Below are 13830 nucleotides of genomic sequence, written 5' to 3'. Positions count from 1 at the left end.
GCTGTCACAGCAGCCCGGAGGAGCGAAACGCTGAAAACACCCATGCGCTCTGAGCCGAAGAAAGAATTGAGCTAAAGAGAAAGGGAATGCAGGGGATTTTTCCCACGCAAAGCATTTCCTCTTGCTCACTGTTATCCACTGTTATCCTGCTATGAATTTCTAATTAAAGTACTATTGTCTTTTTCTGTTGGCAGAGCTCCAAGTGTTTTATCGAGAAAACATATACTATCAGATTTTGGGGTTTACCTTCAGACACTGCCTAAAACATGTTTGCTAAGGCCCGGGCGTTTGGTACTGAGCTTAGAGCACTTAGCACAAGACAGAGACCCATGCTCCTACTTACAATAACAGCTGAAAAGCCCTTCCATAACATTTATCATGTAGCCATAAATGTATTTCTAACACCTCTCCTCAAATCTACTAGTTTGTTCCTGCACTAGCACATTGCAGGATGGGACACAAGAAAACACATTTTAAAAATGATGAAGTGTTCTTCTGTGTCAGCAACATAAGAAGTGTAATACAGCTCTGTGAAATAACCTGTGACCCTTTTTTCCCGTTAAAATAAATAAATTTCTATGAAATCAGACAATATTATTTGGCAGAATAATAACTCACAAAGATAATCCCTTACGAAAATGAACACCCTCAAAGCAGCTCAAAATGTGTCATTAGAAGCACATTTTAAAGGAAATACATATTTTTTTATACTTAAATACAAACTCCAAACACACAGTATTTTTTCAGTGCGCTGTATGTCCCAGAAATGCCACACACAGAGCTTTTAAAAGCCGTTAATATAATACTCACACACAGATGTAACTAATTCCTTTGAAGTCAGGAATTGAATGTTGGGATGAAAAACACAGGAGCGTGACTGGCAGAGAGCTTGGGCATCATTAGGCTTCCTTCATGGGAATACTAAATCTGCAAAAGCTTATAAGCATATGGTTTGAACACCCGACTTTCTAGAAACATAAGCTCAGACGCTGGCAGATCAGCTCAGCCTGACAACCTTCTGCTTCCCTACAACTGCCTGATCCGGCAGCTCACACAAGGGGCTGTCCCCTGTGACTGGGGGCTGCTGCCTCACCACTGGGGGACAGGCAAACACAGCAGCAGCCCAGCGAAACTACACAGCAGAGTTACAAACCAGGGCTGCACTCAGAGCTGCCTGTAGCTGTCTCGGTGACACAGAATCACTTGGCCAACGGTGAGTGGAATTAAAAAGGAAGGATCCCACAAACTCACAACTGTATAAACTTGATGAACACCTTAGGGATCCTCCTGGAAGATGGGGCCACCCCATGAGACTGCCAGTGTGCTGTTTGGGATACAGATTTCCATGAGGACTTCCTTACAGAGCTTCAGAGAACTTGTTTGCTGTGCCGCGTGTAACTCATACAGAGAAACCATTCCCTCTCAGTTACACTTCAATAATTCCTGCAAATAACTGCCAGGGAACTCTTAAAATATGGAAATTCACTGGATCTAATAAAAGAGTCTCAACAAGGTCCACAAAACCTGCATGCAAGGAATTACTTAATTTTTTTTAAAGACTCCCGAGCAGACAAATGCAGGAAGATTAATAAAGTGTTCAAGAAAATAAGAGTGGATCCATTTCCTCACGGATTTTTTTTCATGCTGTCAGCATAGAATCTTGCAAGTGATGACTTTGCTAACACTGGTACAATTCTGATTTTATTTATGAGGAAACTAAGGCAGGGAGATTAAAGGAAGCGTATAATCAGTACAGTTTGTCAAACTGAGTAGCAATTAAAATGGAATTGTGGGAATAGCTGGAGCTTTGTATTACCAAGCATTGAAATCTGTCACACCAAATGATCCAAGTCTTTAAAGGCTCATAGGTTTTATACGCATATGCTTCTGATATAGCTAAATTATATATTTATATATAATTATTATTAATTATATACTAATATTATATATTATAGTATATTTGCCATCCCTAGACTGACCACTGTGTACACAAAGGGTGCTCTGATGATCATGAGGAAATGAGGGAATTCACAGGCTGATATTCAAGGGCGCCTCTAACCATAGCACCCAAGATAATGATGTTATCAGGCCTCTTCAAAATAAAATCTGAATAATTGTTTTGATTGGAGAGGTGCCAAGAACCACATATCAGAAGATGAAGCTCCACTGTAACCTAAATGCTTCTCCCAAATTGCTGCATTTCTATGGAATTTCTGAAAAAATACCAAAAAACCCAAACCCAAGTGAAGTAACTGTTGGAATGTCCCATGTCCACAACTGGTTTTAAACACCTCTCATCTTGGACTATTCTGGGGACTTGCAGTGTAATGGGCTTTAAAAGCCAACCTGTGTCATGAAACGCTTTTTACAACTGAAGTGATTCTCAGAGCTGGTGATGGAGGGAAGCATTTTAAACAGCTCCAAAGTTTTCAGATTGTGCTCTGTTTTGGAATAATCAAATTCAAAATACTTCTTAAAACAGAGTTTCTGGTCAATTACTTCTGCCTTCAGCATTTTACTAAGAACTCACACTGTATTTTCAATGAGGACTTGGAGCAATACTGCAGGGCACCCCACATATTGTATGAGACCCGAGGGCTCTTACTGCCTGTGGCTTCAGAGAAAACTAATAGAAATCCTAACAGAAACCTACGCTTTTAGCTTTCAGATTGACTGATTAGCACTGAATACTTGACTAACTAATTTTTGGAGCTGGAGAATTTATGTTTAGTGCCTTCTATTACAAGTCAATTCTGGTTCAAAATAGCAGATAATATCCATAACCCGGAGCAAGCAGCAATTGCACAAATCTGGTTGATGTTACAAATGTTAGTACAACAAATGTTAGTATCAAACTAACTTGTCTTGGTTACAAATAGTTTGAGATTAACTTGTCCTGTGGTTCAGCTGTATTCAATCGTGCTCAGAAGACCCCCAGACATTTCTGTCAAAGGGAAGGTGCCAGGGGTGTTCCTTCTGCGTTGCAAAGGAAGGGAAATGTCTGAAATGTGTCACCCTCTCTCACCTTCTCCCCATGTGTAACATTCTGCCCAGCAGCAATAAAGCAGCTCTGCTCCAGTCAGGAGACCACTGCTCAGTTTGGACAGCAGCAGATTGCTCACCACCACCAAAGAAGCCTTTGTTTCTGGATGAGGAAGACAAGGAAGCTGTCAATCACAGCTTTTAGGGACACCATTTCCATAGTCACTACATCAGCTGTTTAAGACCCGATGATCACATTGGCAAGGATTAGACATCACGGTAACACAGTCTGGTCCACCAAGTAACAAAGAGCACACTTACCCAGGAGGACTACAGCACAGGAGGATTCATTCACACGACCTTTCTTCCTTCTTGGGAAGGAAGTTCAAACCTTCTTGGTTTGAACTTGGAAGCCCTGTGCAGTTCTTTCCATCCCCAACACCCATGCAAATTTTCAAAGGCCATCTTGAAGCTAACATTAGGTTAAAGATTGCAAGTGCCTGCCTGCAGTATATTTTAAATGCTCTTACTTCAAACCACAAGATTTTCCTCCCTTTTTGATAATAATTTCAAAATTGAACTTCCATCTGCTGAAATAGGTCAGATTAATTAATGGAGCAGATTTCCTTTCATCTGAAGAATAACAAACCATTGAAATCATGGGCAAAATACTGACAATTACGACTTGCATATTTGTAGACGTATTCATTTGGACGTCAGTGGGAAAATAACTCTCTCAAACTATCTTACAATAACGATTTTAGCTTGTTAAATACATAAGACATAGGTGCCATAACATACCTTTAAGAACTAGCCATGAACAATCCATGTTCATCTGCAAATGCTTAAATGTTTAAATGTTTAAAATGTTTCGCTTGTGTTTTTTCCCTCCTTTTCTTTTTTCCTTTAATAACAATCTCATGCTAAAAGCCTGCCATTTTCTGTTGGAGAAAGTCAATTCCAAGGAAAAAAATCCACTGTAAACATAAACCTAATCTCCCTGTCCCCCCAGTTTTTCTGTCTACAGCTGTGTCCACATTTTGCACAATGACCTGAAAAAACATACAAATCAAGAGAAAGAGATACTTATTAGAATTATGACTTTTATTTTTATTTACTAGAGCAACATTGAGGAAAGAATTTTTACATACAGTTTTTTTAATCAACTTTACAAGCAAATTCCAATATACAGTATTTACTCTGGCCTGGGTTAAAAAAACCAAAAACAACAAAGCAGATAGTAAGGGAACCTCTTGTTTTAGCTAGTATTGAATTGAAGATTTTGCTACACAGGAATTATGTTGGTTTTATGGTGGTGCTTTTACAATTAAGTAGGCAGTGAGCAGCTTTACTAGAACAGTAACTGAAATTCCTTGATAGCAGTTTTAAGATGACTATACTGAGCCCTACCACCAGGGTCGTATTAAATCCACTCTGCTCAGAAAATACCTCTGTAACGAGATAAGGAACAGCTACAGAAGCCCGATTCAAGAACCGATTTCCATTTGTACGGCAAGAAAATTTCCATATTAAGAGGATTATGTGCTGTGCAAAACCAGAAATATTCTCCCCCCCAACATGCAACCTACCCCAGTATGACACTTTAGAATGTGCACATGGCTGTGACATGCAAACAAAGGCAATCACGCAAATGGTATTCAGTTTTCAGGCATCCTTACAACAAATCAGCATTTAGATCAAGGATGAAATGAACTGTACTGACTTATGATGCAGTCTAGTTGCTATGCCTACTCTCACTGCTACAAGATGGAAAGTTGAGGAACCCCTTTTTTTTCTGGAACTGTAGCAAAATTATGTCGTTTTGGATTTTCAGGGCCTTCGTAATTATTTCGAGAAAGTTGGAGAGATAATATTGCACTTCTTTTCTCAAAATCGTATTCTGGGACCATCATTCTTTAAGATCTATGCTAGTACTAGGGAAACTTTGCCATTGGCTTTGATTGGCAGTAGGAAGTGCTAGCTTCAGGGAAGGAGAAGGTAACAATGATCTGGCTGTATCATCAGTGTTAGAATTCCACGGTTAAATTAAAGTCATTGCACAACAAAAACTCTGTACACTATATGAATACTTCTAAACATGCTAGAGTGCATATCTATCCTGTGAAAGTGATGTGAAAATACCTTGGAAACAGCAACACTACCGGGAAAATTTGTTTCAAACAAAAGCCACACACAGCAGGAGGCATCTAGATTATTTTAGGCACAACTCCAGCAATAAAGCTCATTTAAAGTGCAATTCTGTTCTTTTCTTTTGTTTATTCACTTGTTAAAACGTGTATACTGAACAGTAGTTTAATACTTTTGTGAATATTGCACAAAAGAATGAGAAATCAAAACAAAAAAAAAAAAATGGCAAAAAAATCAGTTTTATAAACCTAAAAAAAAAAAACCCTGAATACTTAAATGTACACATTTTGGATAATCTGCACCAGCACTGATGATATAATCTGCACCTTCCATAAGGTAGATATGATACCTGAAAATACTCACTTAATCCCATTTGACAAGCACTCTCAGTGCCCTCTCATCCATCACTCCCTAAACCCCATCTTTCTGCGAGGTGAAGCTTCAAACCTCACTTCACCACTTCTCTCCCAGCTGCCCATCTCCTGACAGGCTTTGCCATACTCTGGACTTACTATACATGCAACAGAGCCTTCCCTGGTAAAGTCTGAAGAGCCCAAACATGCAGGTGTCTTAGAGGGATGCAAGGTTAGCAGCTGAACACAAACACAAGCCAGGCTAGCATCTGTCTCATCCATGATCAAATCCTGCTGGCTCCAGCTCAGTGTCTCACTAACCTGTCAGAACAAAACGGGGAAATGCTATAAAAAGACTATAATCTACTTATGTTCCTTTAATACATATATATATGCTCATATAAATATAACCTTTTCTTCTGGAAAGAAAAATTAGGAACTGTCTTTTTAATGAAAACCTTGATCATCTCTATATTCTTTGCTTAGTTTGCTTTGATCATCTCTTTAATTTTCAGTAAAGGTGCAGATATGAATAAAGGTATAGATATCTATACTTTTAAATGTAAACATGAAAATTGAAACATCACTAAATCAGGCTGGCGATACCTCCAGAATAAGAAGCAGAAGATGATGAATTTCTGTCAATAACATCAGGTGAAAATTGTATTTTTACACAAAATATACAACTAACAATAAAATCAGCTTCTCCTCAAGGAAAGTAAACTTAAAAAACACACCTTCCATAGAAATCTACATGGACCGGAAAATGAACCAGGAATCTGATCACTCTCAGCAGTCTTTAAACTCCTGAGAAACACAGTTAGCTGCCAGGAGCTGGTTTTGGGGAACATAAAAAGTGAGTTTTATTTTCTTATTGAAAGTAAATACTTACACTAAATACCACTAATTCAATGCTTTTCATGGAAATAAATTATTACCAGAGCACAATTGTTACTGCAATCTCAAGTTGTGATTCTGATCCTATACCAACTATAACAATTAATGTTATTTATCTTGTTATGTTTTGCTTACTTGCTTATTGTCATCACCTCAGTTCACAGAAAGTCTGGCAGGTCCCTTATTTCAGACTGATATAAGTAGTTCAGATAAAGAATCTCCCCCTACCCATTTCCTCCATCAAGCTTTTCATTTTTCCACTTAATCTTCAGTTAAATAAAATTATAGTGTAAGAAATGCAAAATAATTATTGAATACCAATGATGTACTGAAAACTCAAGTGAGAAGATACCTTTTTCCTTCACACAACTGAGGTATCCATCAGGACACCCCCAGTTAAAGGGCATATATTATAGGAGCTGAATGTTGAATTCATTTATGAAATGTCTACACCTACTCACTTTAATTCTCTCAAAGAAAATACTGCAATATGTCAATGTCCTACAGCCAGAGCCTAGAACAAACTAACACTGTTACATTTTACTGACATTATGTGCTCTTCAGGAACAGATTTTGAGCCAAGTTGTTGCAGCAGCCTTCTGCAGCTGATTTTAAAACCAACTCAAGAACAGGAAAAAAAAAAACCCCAACCAGTAACATCCAAGAGAGTCATGGGAAAGATGGGAAGAATTAGAGATGGGACATAGCATCAAATTTCTGGAAAGCTTCACTGGATGTGCGCACATGTAACTCGCATCATTCGTGTCGTGGTCCCAGAGTGCACCAAGACTACTTTCAGAAGACAGTACTTCTCCTAGAGAGCGCAAAAACATAGATTGCTTTTTTTTTTCTGCCCAATTTCCCCAAAAAGCTCCTTACCAGTTATCAAGCACTTCTTCAGAAATTACCAAAAAACAAAAACAAAACAAACAAACAAAAAAAAACTACCAAAAAAAAAACCCAAACAAACAAAGAAAAAAACTCTCAAAATAACACATCTTCAAAAAAACTCTTAAGAGTACCAGCTCTGGATTAGGACATAATAGGATTGCTTAAAGCAAATAAGTGGGGTTAATTTTTTAACTTTTTAAAAAATAGTTGCATTTTTTATATAACTTTTATTCTGTAAAATAGTTTCAAATTCTTACACATATGGCAAAGTTTGTGCAAAATTTCAAGTCAGGTACTTCAGAGCCTTTCAATATTAAACAGAAATCAATAAATACAAGCAGAACAATAAAAGTTTAAAATATTAATTAAAATGCATGTTGTGCAACCTCAACATAGGTGTTCTGGACCCCTTATTCCCAGAGGCTCCCTACTTACCAATTCCTAAGAGCCTGCATTGGAAGGTTTGGACAAACATCCTTAGCACTGCATTTCATGAATCTACCCGGTAATGTGTCTATTCAACACAATAAAAACATACCACAATCATTTAACAAATGAGGATGTTTAAGCGAGAAGATTCATTTCACCCTGTGAAATCTGCCTAATGTCTGTGAACAGTGAAAACGGGATAAATAAAGAACAGAGCAACTTCAGGTTACAGCAAAACAAAACAACACAACCCATCCAACCCATCAGATTAAATAACATTAAATATGTCAGTCTTGAGAGAATTATAAATACAAGGATTTTTGCATAGGCCTCTGGAATACAGAGTCAGAATTATGGCCAATAAAACATCTGCTAGTCAGTCTAATTTTCTACCACTCTGACCTAACGAGTACTCAGAACCAAGAAGTTAAACAGAACAGCAATTTCATTGTCTAATAACTCAAACAGAGGTAAGAAATAATTTCTGCCATCCTGAAATAAATAGTGCAGCATTCTGGCATTTGTGGTCACCACAGACTTCAGTATTTGCTTAATTACTAGGATTGAAATACCATCTTTATTAAAGACTGACAATAAAATAAAGCACTCTCAAGAGAAACTGCACAGCTCGTAACAGCAGCCTGAGAACACGGCAGGATGGAGAATGCAAACCCTAAGGAAGATGGAACAGTGACTCGGGCTTTGCAGGCTGCAGGTACAGCGGGCTCCGAGGCAGTCACAACACGGCAAGTGGGATACGGAGTGGCATAGTGCAGTGACATGTGGGAACAGCCTCAGTGTGTCTTTGGTTTTGGGAGGCGGGAATGCCGAGCGGAGGGCATGCTGTCCCCGGAATGCAAACCAGCGGAGCGTGTCTGCACATTTTCCTTTCTCTGGACTGGTGGTCTTGGGATGTTAGACTTTAGGGAGGCGATCTGAGTCTCTGGAGGTACCGGCGTGGATTTCTGACTGCTCACTTGCTTGGATTTAGCAAAGGACGTAGTTGGTGGGCGAAGCTTTGACACTTTCTGACTCTGTTTACCCTTTAGGCTATCCTGCCCAGATGTTGGCTGTGGCTGAGTCGAACTACTCAGTGGTAGAAGCTCATGTTCCTTGGAAGTAGCGGAATGACCTGCAGATCGTACAGGAACGGCCATGGTAGGAGGCACTAAAGCAGTTGGGGGTTTCGCGATTCTTGAAGTCTTTGGCTGAGAAGCCTGGTTTGTGAATGAGGGTTGACCTTTCACAGGTAATCCAGTCTGCATCTCTGGAGCATCAGCTCGTGTAGAGGTCTGAAAGTGGGAACGAGGTGGTAATGTACCTTTCTTATTACTAGCCACCTCTCCAGGGTCCTCAGTGTTTTTGTTTTTCAAATTGTCCAAATACGATGCATTTTCATCTTTTGTGTTTAACTGTACGCTCATTAAAGAGTTTATGTCATCCGGGCTATTTGGGAGAGAGACATTTGCAGCATTTGGATTCTGATTCTGATTATTTCTATTGTCATGCAGATCTGGTTGTGGATATTCACTGTGGGCCTCGATATGTGGAGTTCTTGTTAGTTTTCCCTGGGCGAGGTCTGTGGAATTGGGAAGGCTGCTGGAAGGCTGTAGTACTTGAGGCTGTTGAAGAGAAAATAATACAAGAATATATTAGGCAGAGAAGACACCAGATATGCTCAGAATCCAACGTGAGCTGACTGGATGCTTGATAAGGGCTGTATATCTGGGATTTTAAATCAAAACTTTGACGAAACAGGATGGGGTCATGGGACTTGCACAAATGGAACTTGTAACTGAAGTGGAAAAAAAATAGACCAGCACTGAATTAACAACATAAAGACAAAAAAGAAACCGACCGGCTTAAAAAGGAAACATGAAGAAGGCATGGTTGATGGTTTCACCCAAATCTGCAGGGCAGCACAAGAATTAACGTCGGTGCAGATCAATTCTAATGAAGTGCTTAACCCAACACAACAGCTGTGTCCAGCTTGGATTTCTACTCACTGCATACTGACCTCAGCTACCCCAACCATTTTACTGCACTAGCAGGAAAGGAGTTGGATGGACCACATGAACTTACAGGACATTTCCTTGCCTTACTGAGGCCAGAAAATCAGGCAGCAGTATGTGCTCATCAGTCTACTGACTAAGCTTAGGTAACTGTTCTATCTTGAACTGATTTCAAATCAGCTGATAAAGAAAGAGTTCATGTCAAAGTAGAGACCACACTCTACCACACTGATAACCATGGGATAAAGAGAAATGTAGAAGATTTTACATTTTATCAGAAGATAGAATCTAATCAGACACACATCAGACAAGGAAGTTGCCAGTACCTCTTCTGGGTAATTTCTATTCTCATTGCTCTGCCCTGTAAAGAGACTTAAAAGATTAATGGTGTACTAGCTTCACAATACATCCTAGACCTGCAACTTGGATACAGATCTCGGAAACATTACGAAAAATTCTGCAATTCATGGCAAAACCCAAAATCTATTAAAACCTAAACTACAGTTTTATCAGGTTTGGATTTTTTCTCAATTTCTTTACAAAGGACAGGAACTGAATTCCTACAAACTAGTCATCACTCAACTACCTGGATTCTAACCACCTGACAGGTTGCATGTACACAGTGAACAGGCTTACTCTGTTTACTACTGATTTAGAGTAAATTAAAAAGAAGCAATGTTCGTGTTTGGGAGATTAGACTAAAAGTGTCATTTTAGTCACTCTCCTGAATTATTCACAAGTTCTAAAGAGAAAACCCATTATTTGTCTGGTATTTTTAGCTCTTCTTTGAGTCAACAGGAAGAATGCAATAACAGCTGTGCATGCCAGATTCCTGTTACACATTTAGGGCCACAGCCCATCTCAGGACTCTTTAGGCTTTTCATCTTTTCCCTGGCAGGATTACTACAGAAAACTGAATTCTCAAAATTCCTCACCAAGAAAGAAGATTTAACGGTTAATGAGAAGGAAGTCAAGGTTTCTCAGTCTATTTTTTATTTTAGAGCAGTTTTTCCCTTTAGAATATAACAGTTGTATTGTAAGGAAAGGCAAAATCCAGACCAGTGAAATCAGCTATCAGTGACAGACATGAAAGGCAAATATCCTGAGTAGTCAGAACATGATTGTTATGGAAAGAGGGAAAAGATTTTAAAAAAGGCATAGAAGCCTCCAAAATGGTGACAAATGAGTACCAAAACATTATTCCTTATGTGGCCCAAAACTAGCTTCACTTTGTGAATCCTTCTTAACCATACAATCCTACAGGAAGAAAATGCTGAACACAAGGAATAATTCCATACACTGAGGGAGCTGCAGCTTAAATAAAATTAGTCCTCCAGATATTTTTCCCATTTTCCAGTGTTTATGTTTGGGTTACAGAAGTTATTAACCTTCCAGTCTAGGAGTTGACAGAGAGATGATTGCCAAAATGATTTACTGATTTGAGATCTCACCTGCAAAACCAAAATTACTAGTAATGAATGCAGAAACCAAAGCAATTCCCATGAAAATACTACAACAAATAAATAATATTTTCTAGTCTCATTTGAGGTAAAAAGAAATTAAAACATTTATAGCCCACAGTATTGTGTAAAATGTGGAAAAATAATGGTCTTAAAATTTTTCTCCCTCAGCTAGGAAGGGATTTTTAATGCTAGTCTTCAAACATACAGACAAATATCTAACCTAATCAATAAAAATTAACTTAATATCAAATAATTCTAGCAATACTAATCAACAAAAAAAAAAGATAAGCTACAGAAGAAACTAAATTTGTATTAAAAGTTGAGTTAAACACAAATATATTTGAGGTATAACAAAGCCATCAAGGTTTCACTAATGCTACTTTAAAGTCTTCTGACAAACCTAGGTAGTATTTGAACTCTTCCTTTTGGGCAATTTTGCACTTTACATATAAAAATAGCCAAATAGATGTTTTCCTCATTATCCTTCATAACCTTAAAAGGTCTAAGCAGCTCATTACCCAGAAAGTTAGCAATACAAAGGTAGAAAATGGCTACGTGCTCAGCATTATGAGGACACTAAAGCTCTGGTATCATCTTTGCCCATTTGTTTTAAATACAGTACTGCTTTCTAATTGCGTATTTCTACTCAAGATCTGTCCAATTATCACAATGACAGATTTTAATATCATCAAATTTCTACACGCATTAACATCCAAAATGACACTAAAAGCAGCAAAATGCCACTTGCAAAATATGCTGGTAACAGTTCACAAGGTATCCAACACTGACAACTGCATTATTGTCACCCACAGATCATACCTTTGTACTAAATACAAGTTCTCCTTTTACAAAGAAAGTCTTTGAAATTCTGACCATGTTACTGATAAAAACAATGAGCCAGCCAAAGGACTGAAGTACTTGGTGAATTCCTTCACATGAAGGAGGAGAAATAGATAAAGAAGCATTCTGCCTTCCAGGCAAAGTATTTTATTTCACCTAAGTCCTAAAAGAAGGGTTTCATCTACATTGTTTTGAGTACACTTCAGGTAATATTTCTGGGGTGGGACAGACCATGACTTGGAATACACTGCCGTGTCACCCAGACTTCTATTTATGTCCCATAATGAAAATGTGCAGGTAGGCAAACACTTGTACTCCTCTGGCATGCTCCTAAAATGCAAAGTTGGACTCTAATGTTTCAAGTACAATGTAACTGAAGACACTTAGTTCTCCTCAGACTGGAAGTACATTAGACAAAGTGGTTTTTGCACATGCTTCTTCCTGCACAAAGAAACTGATTTTTCTCTACTGGCATGAGTTTCAAAACCTTCCAAACACTGATGTACTAATCAAAATTACTCAATTCACTCCCTACTTCATTAACCTATGAGATTTTTCTATTATTTCTCTCAAGTAAAACTGGCTGTTACATCATCAGAGAAAGATGACATCCACAACAAGGATTACCACAATTGTACAGTTATCAAACTACTGACGTTGTATTAGCTTTGGGCTGGAAAACTGAAACATCATGTTGTACTGTTAAAGAAGTTAAAAATGTGGTCATGATAGTCATTCATTTGCTGAAAATTCCCTCAGTTTTGCTTTGATTATCTTGGTCCCCATCTCAATTCCCTTTATAATACCTCTGTAAAATGAAATAAAAGCATTTTCTCCCTGTGGTATCTTGAGGAAGGAGGGAAGCAATGCAATGGAAAATCCGAGAACAGCATGCACATCTCCCATAGACATGCATCATGCATAGGGCAAAATAAAAATCCAACAGTGAAAATGCGTGAGAGGGAGATGGGAATAAATCTGAAGTTGTACTGTACCACGCTTTATCACAGAAGTAATGGACTAACTTCTCAACTCCTTGCCAATGGCAAAATGGAAAGCAGAGACAAGAAAAAGACAAGGACAGTGATGTCAGAGGACCAAGACAAAACAATGAGCAATTGCCATGACAGAACTGCAACTTCACAATTTTAATTGCAATTACCATGTTCCCCATTGGTTTTTAATCCTCCTTCAAAAAACAAAGGTAGCAACAGAATTTAATTAATGCAGTGCAAACACATTTATAGCAAGACCTGCATGGAATACCTTTGCTCTTATAACTTCAAGGCTTTTAGCAGTTAATCTCTTCCATTCCAAATACTGCAACTAGAATTTGTGTGCATTAGTATATCTGTATTAAAAAAAAATCTCTGCATCCATGCATATGTGTGTTCAATATCTAACCCTGAACAGCAAGGTCATTAAAGACACAGCATTCCATCCTTGGATCATATTGCCCTCATTTTAATAACTCGTCTTCCTAACAATTCACTCATGAGTTGGAAGAGAGAACTGACACAGGTTCTTTTTGGAAAGGAAGGGTCACAAACTCTGCTACATAATTCTTTCATTTCCTCGTCAGTACTGCCATCCCTCCTCTCACTGCCTTGGCACAGGATAAGCTGTTAGGTCAAACTAAGCCTGTGCAGAGTCAGCCCTGCTGAAAGGCTGCATCAGAGAGCTCTCATTTTCCACCTCTGGAAAGCATCAATGCTTCAGGCCTTCAATCTGTAGCATTGGCTAATACCTTCTTTTTGAACTTTTTTTCTTTCCCTTTGATCTAGCTGTATTATAACCATATTTCAGCACCAAAAT

At 38.4% G+C, this 13830-nt stretch overlaps 1 protein-coding gene across 7 annotated transcripts in view; it reads right to left on the bottom strand.

Moving 5' to 3' along the window:
* Nucleotides 1–4065: 4065 nt before the first annotated feature.
* The window catches only part of CCSER2 (coiled-coil serine rich protein 2), a 60497-nt gene continuing 50732 nt past the window's right edge, over nucleotides 4066–13830 (bottom strand). For 5 of the 7 annotated variants that reach the window (XM_014882332.2, XM_014882334.2, XM_014882335.2 and 2 more), the window contains one exon: nucleotides 4066–9322. In XM_014882332.2, coding sequence (XP_014737818.2) covers nucleotides 8495–9322 — 828 coding nt within the window. In that variant the 3' untranslated portion in view covers nucleotides 4066–8494. Of the gene's footprint in view, nucleotides 9323–13010; nucleotides 13051–13830 lie in introns of all 7 variants that reach the window. The other 2 variants (XM_088168820.1, XM_088168821.1) reach the window with 1 other exon arrangement.

Source organism: Sturnus vulgaris, chromosome 8, assembly GCF_052056855.1.
Source record: "Sturnus vulgaris isolate bStuVul1 chromosome 8, bStuVul1.hap1, whole genome shotgun sequence".
NCBI lineage: Eukaryota > Metazoa > Chordata > Aves > Passeriformes > Sturnidae > Sturnus > Sturnus vulgaris.
The sequence above is the reverse complement of the archived record's forward strand: the minus strand, read 5'-3'. Positions and strand labels throughout refer to the sequence as shown.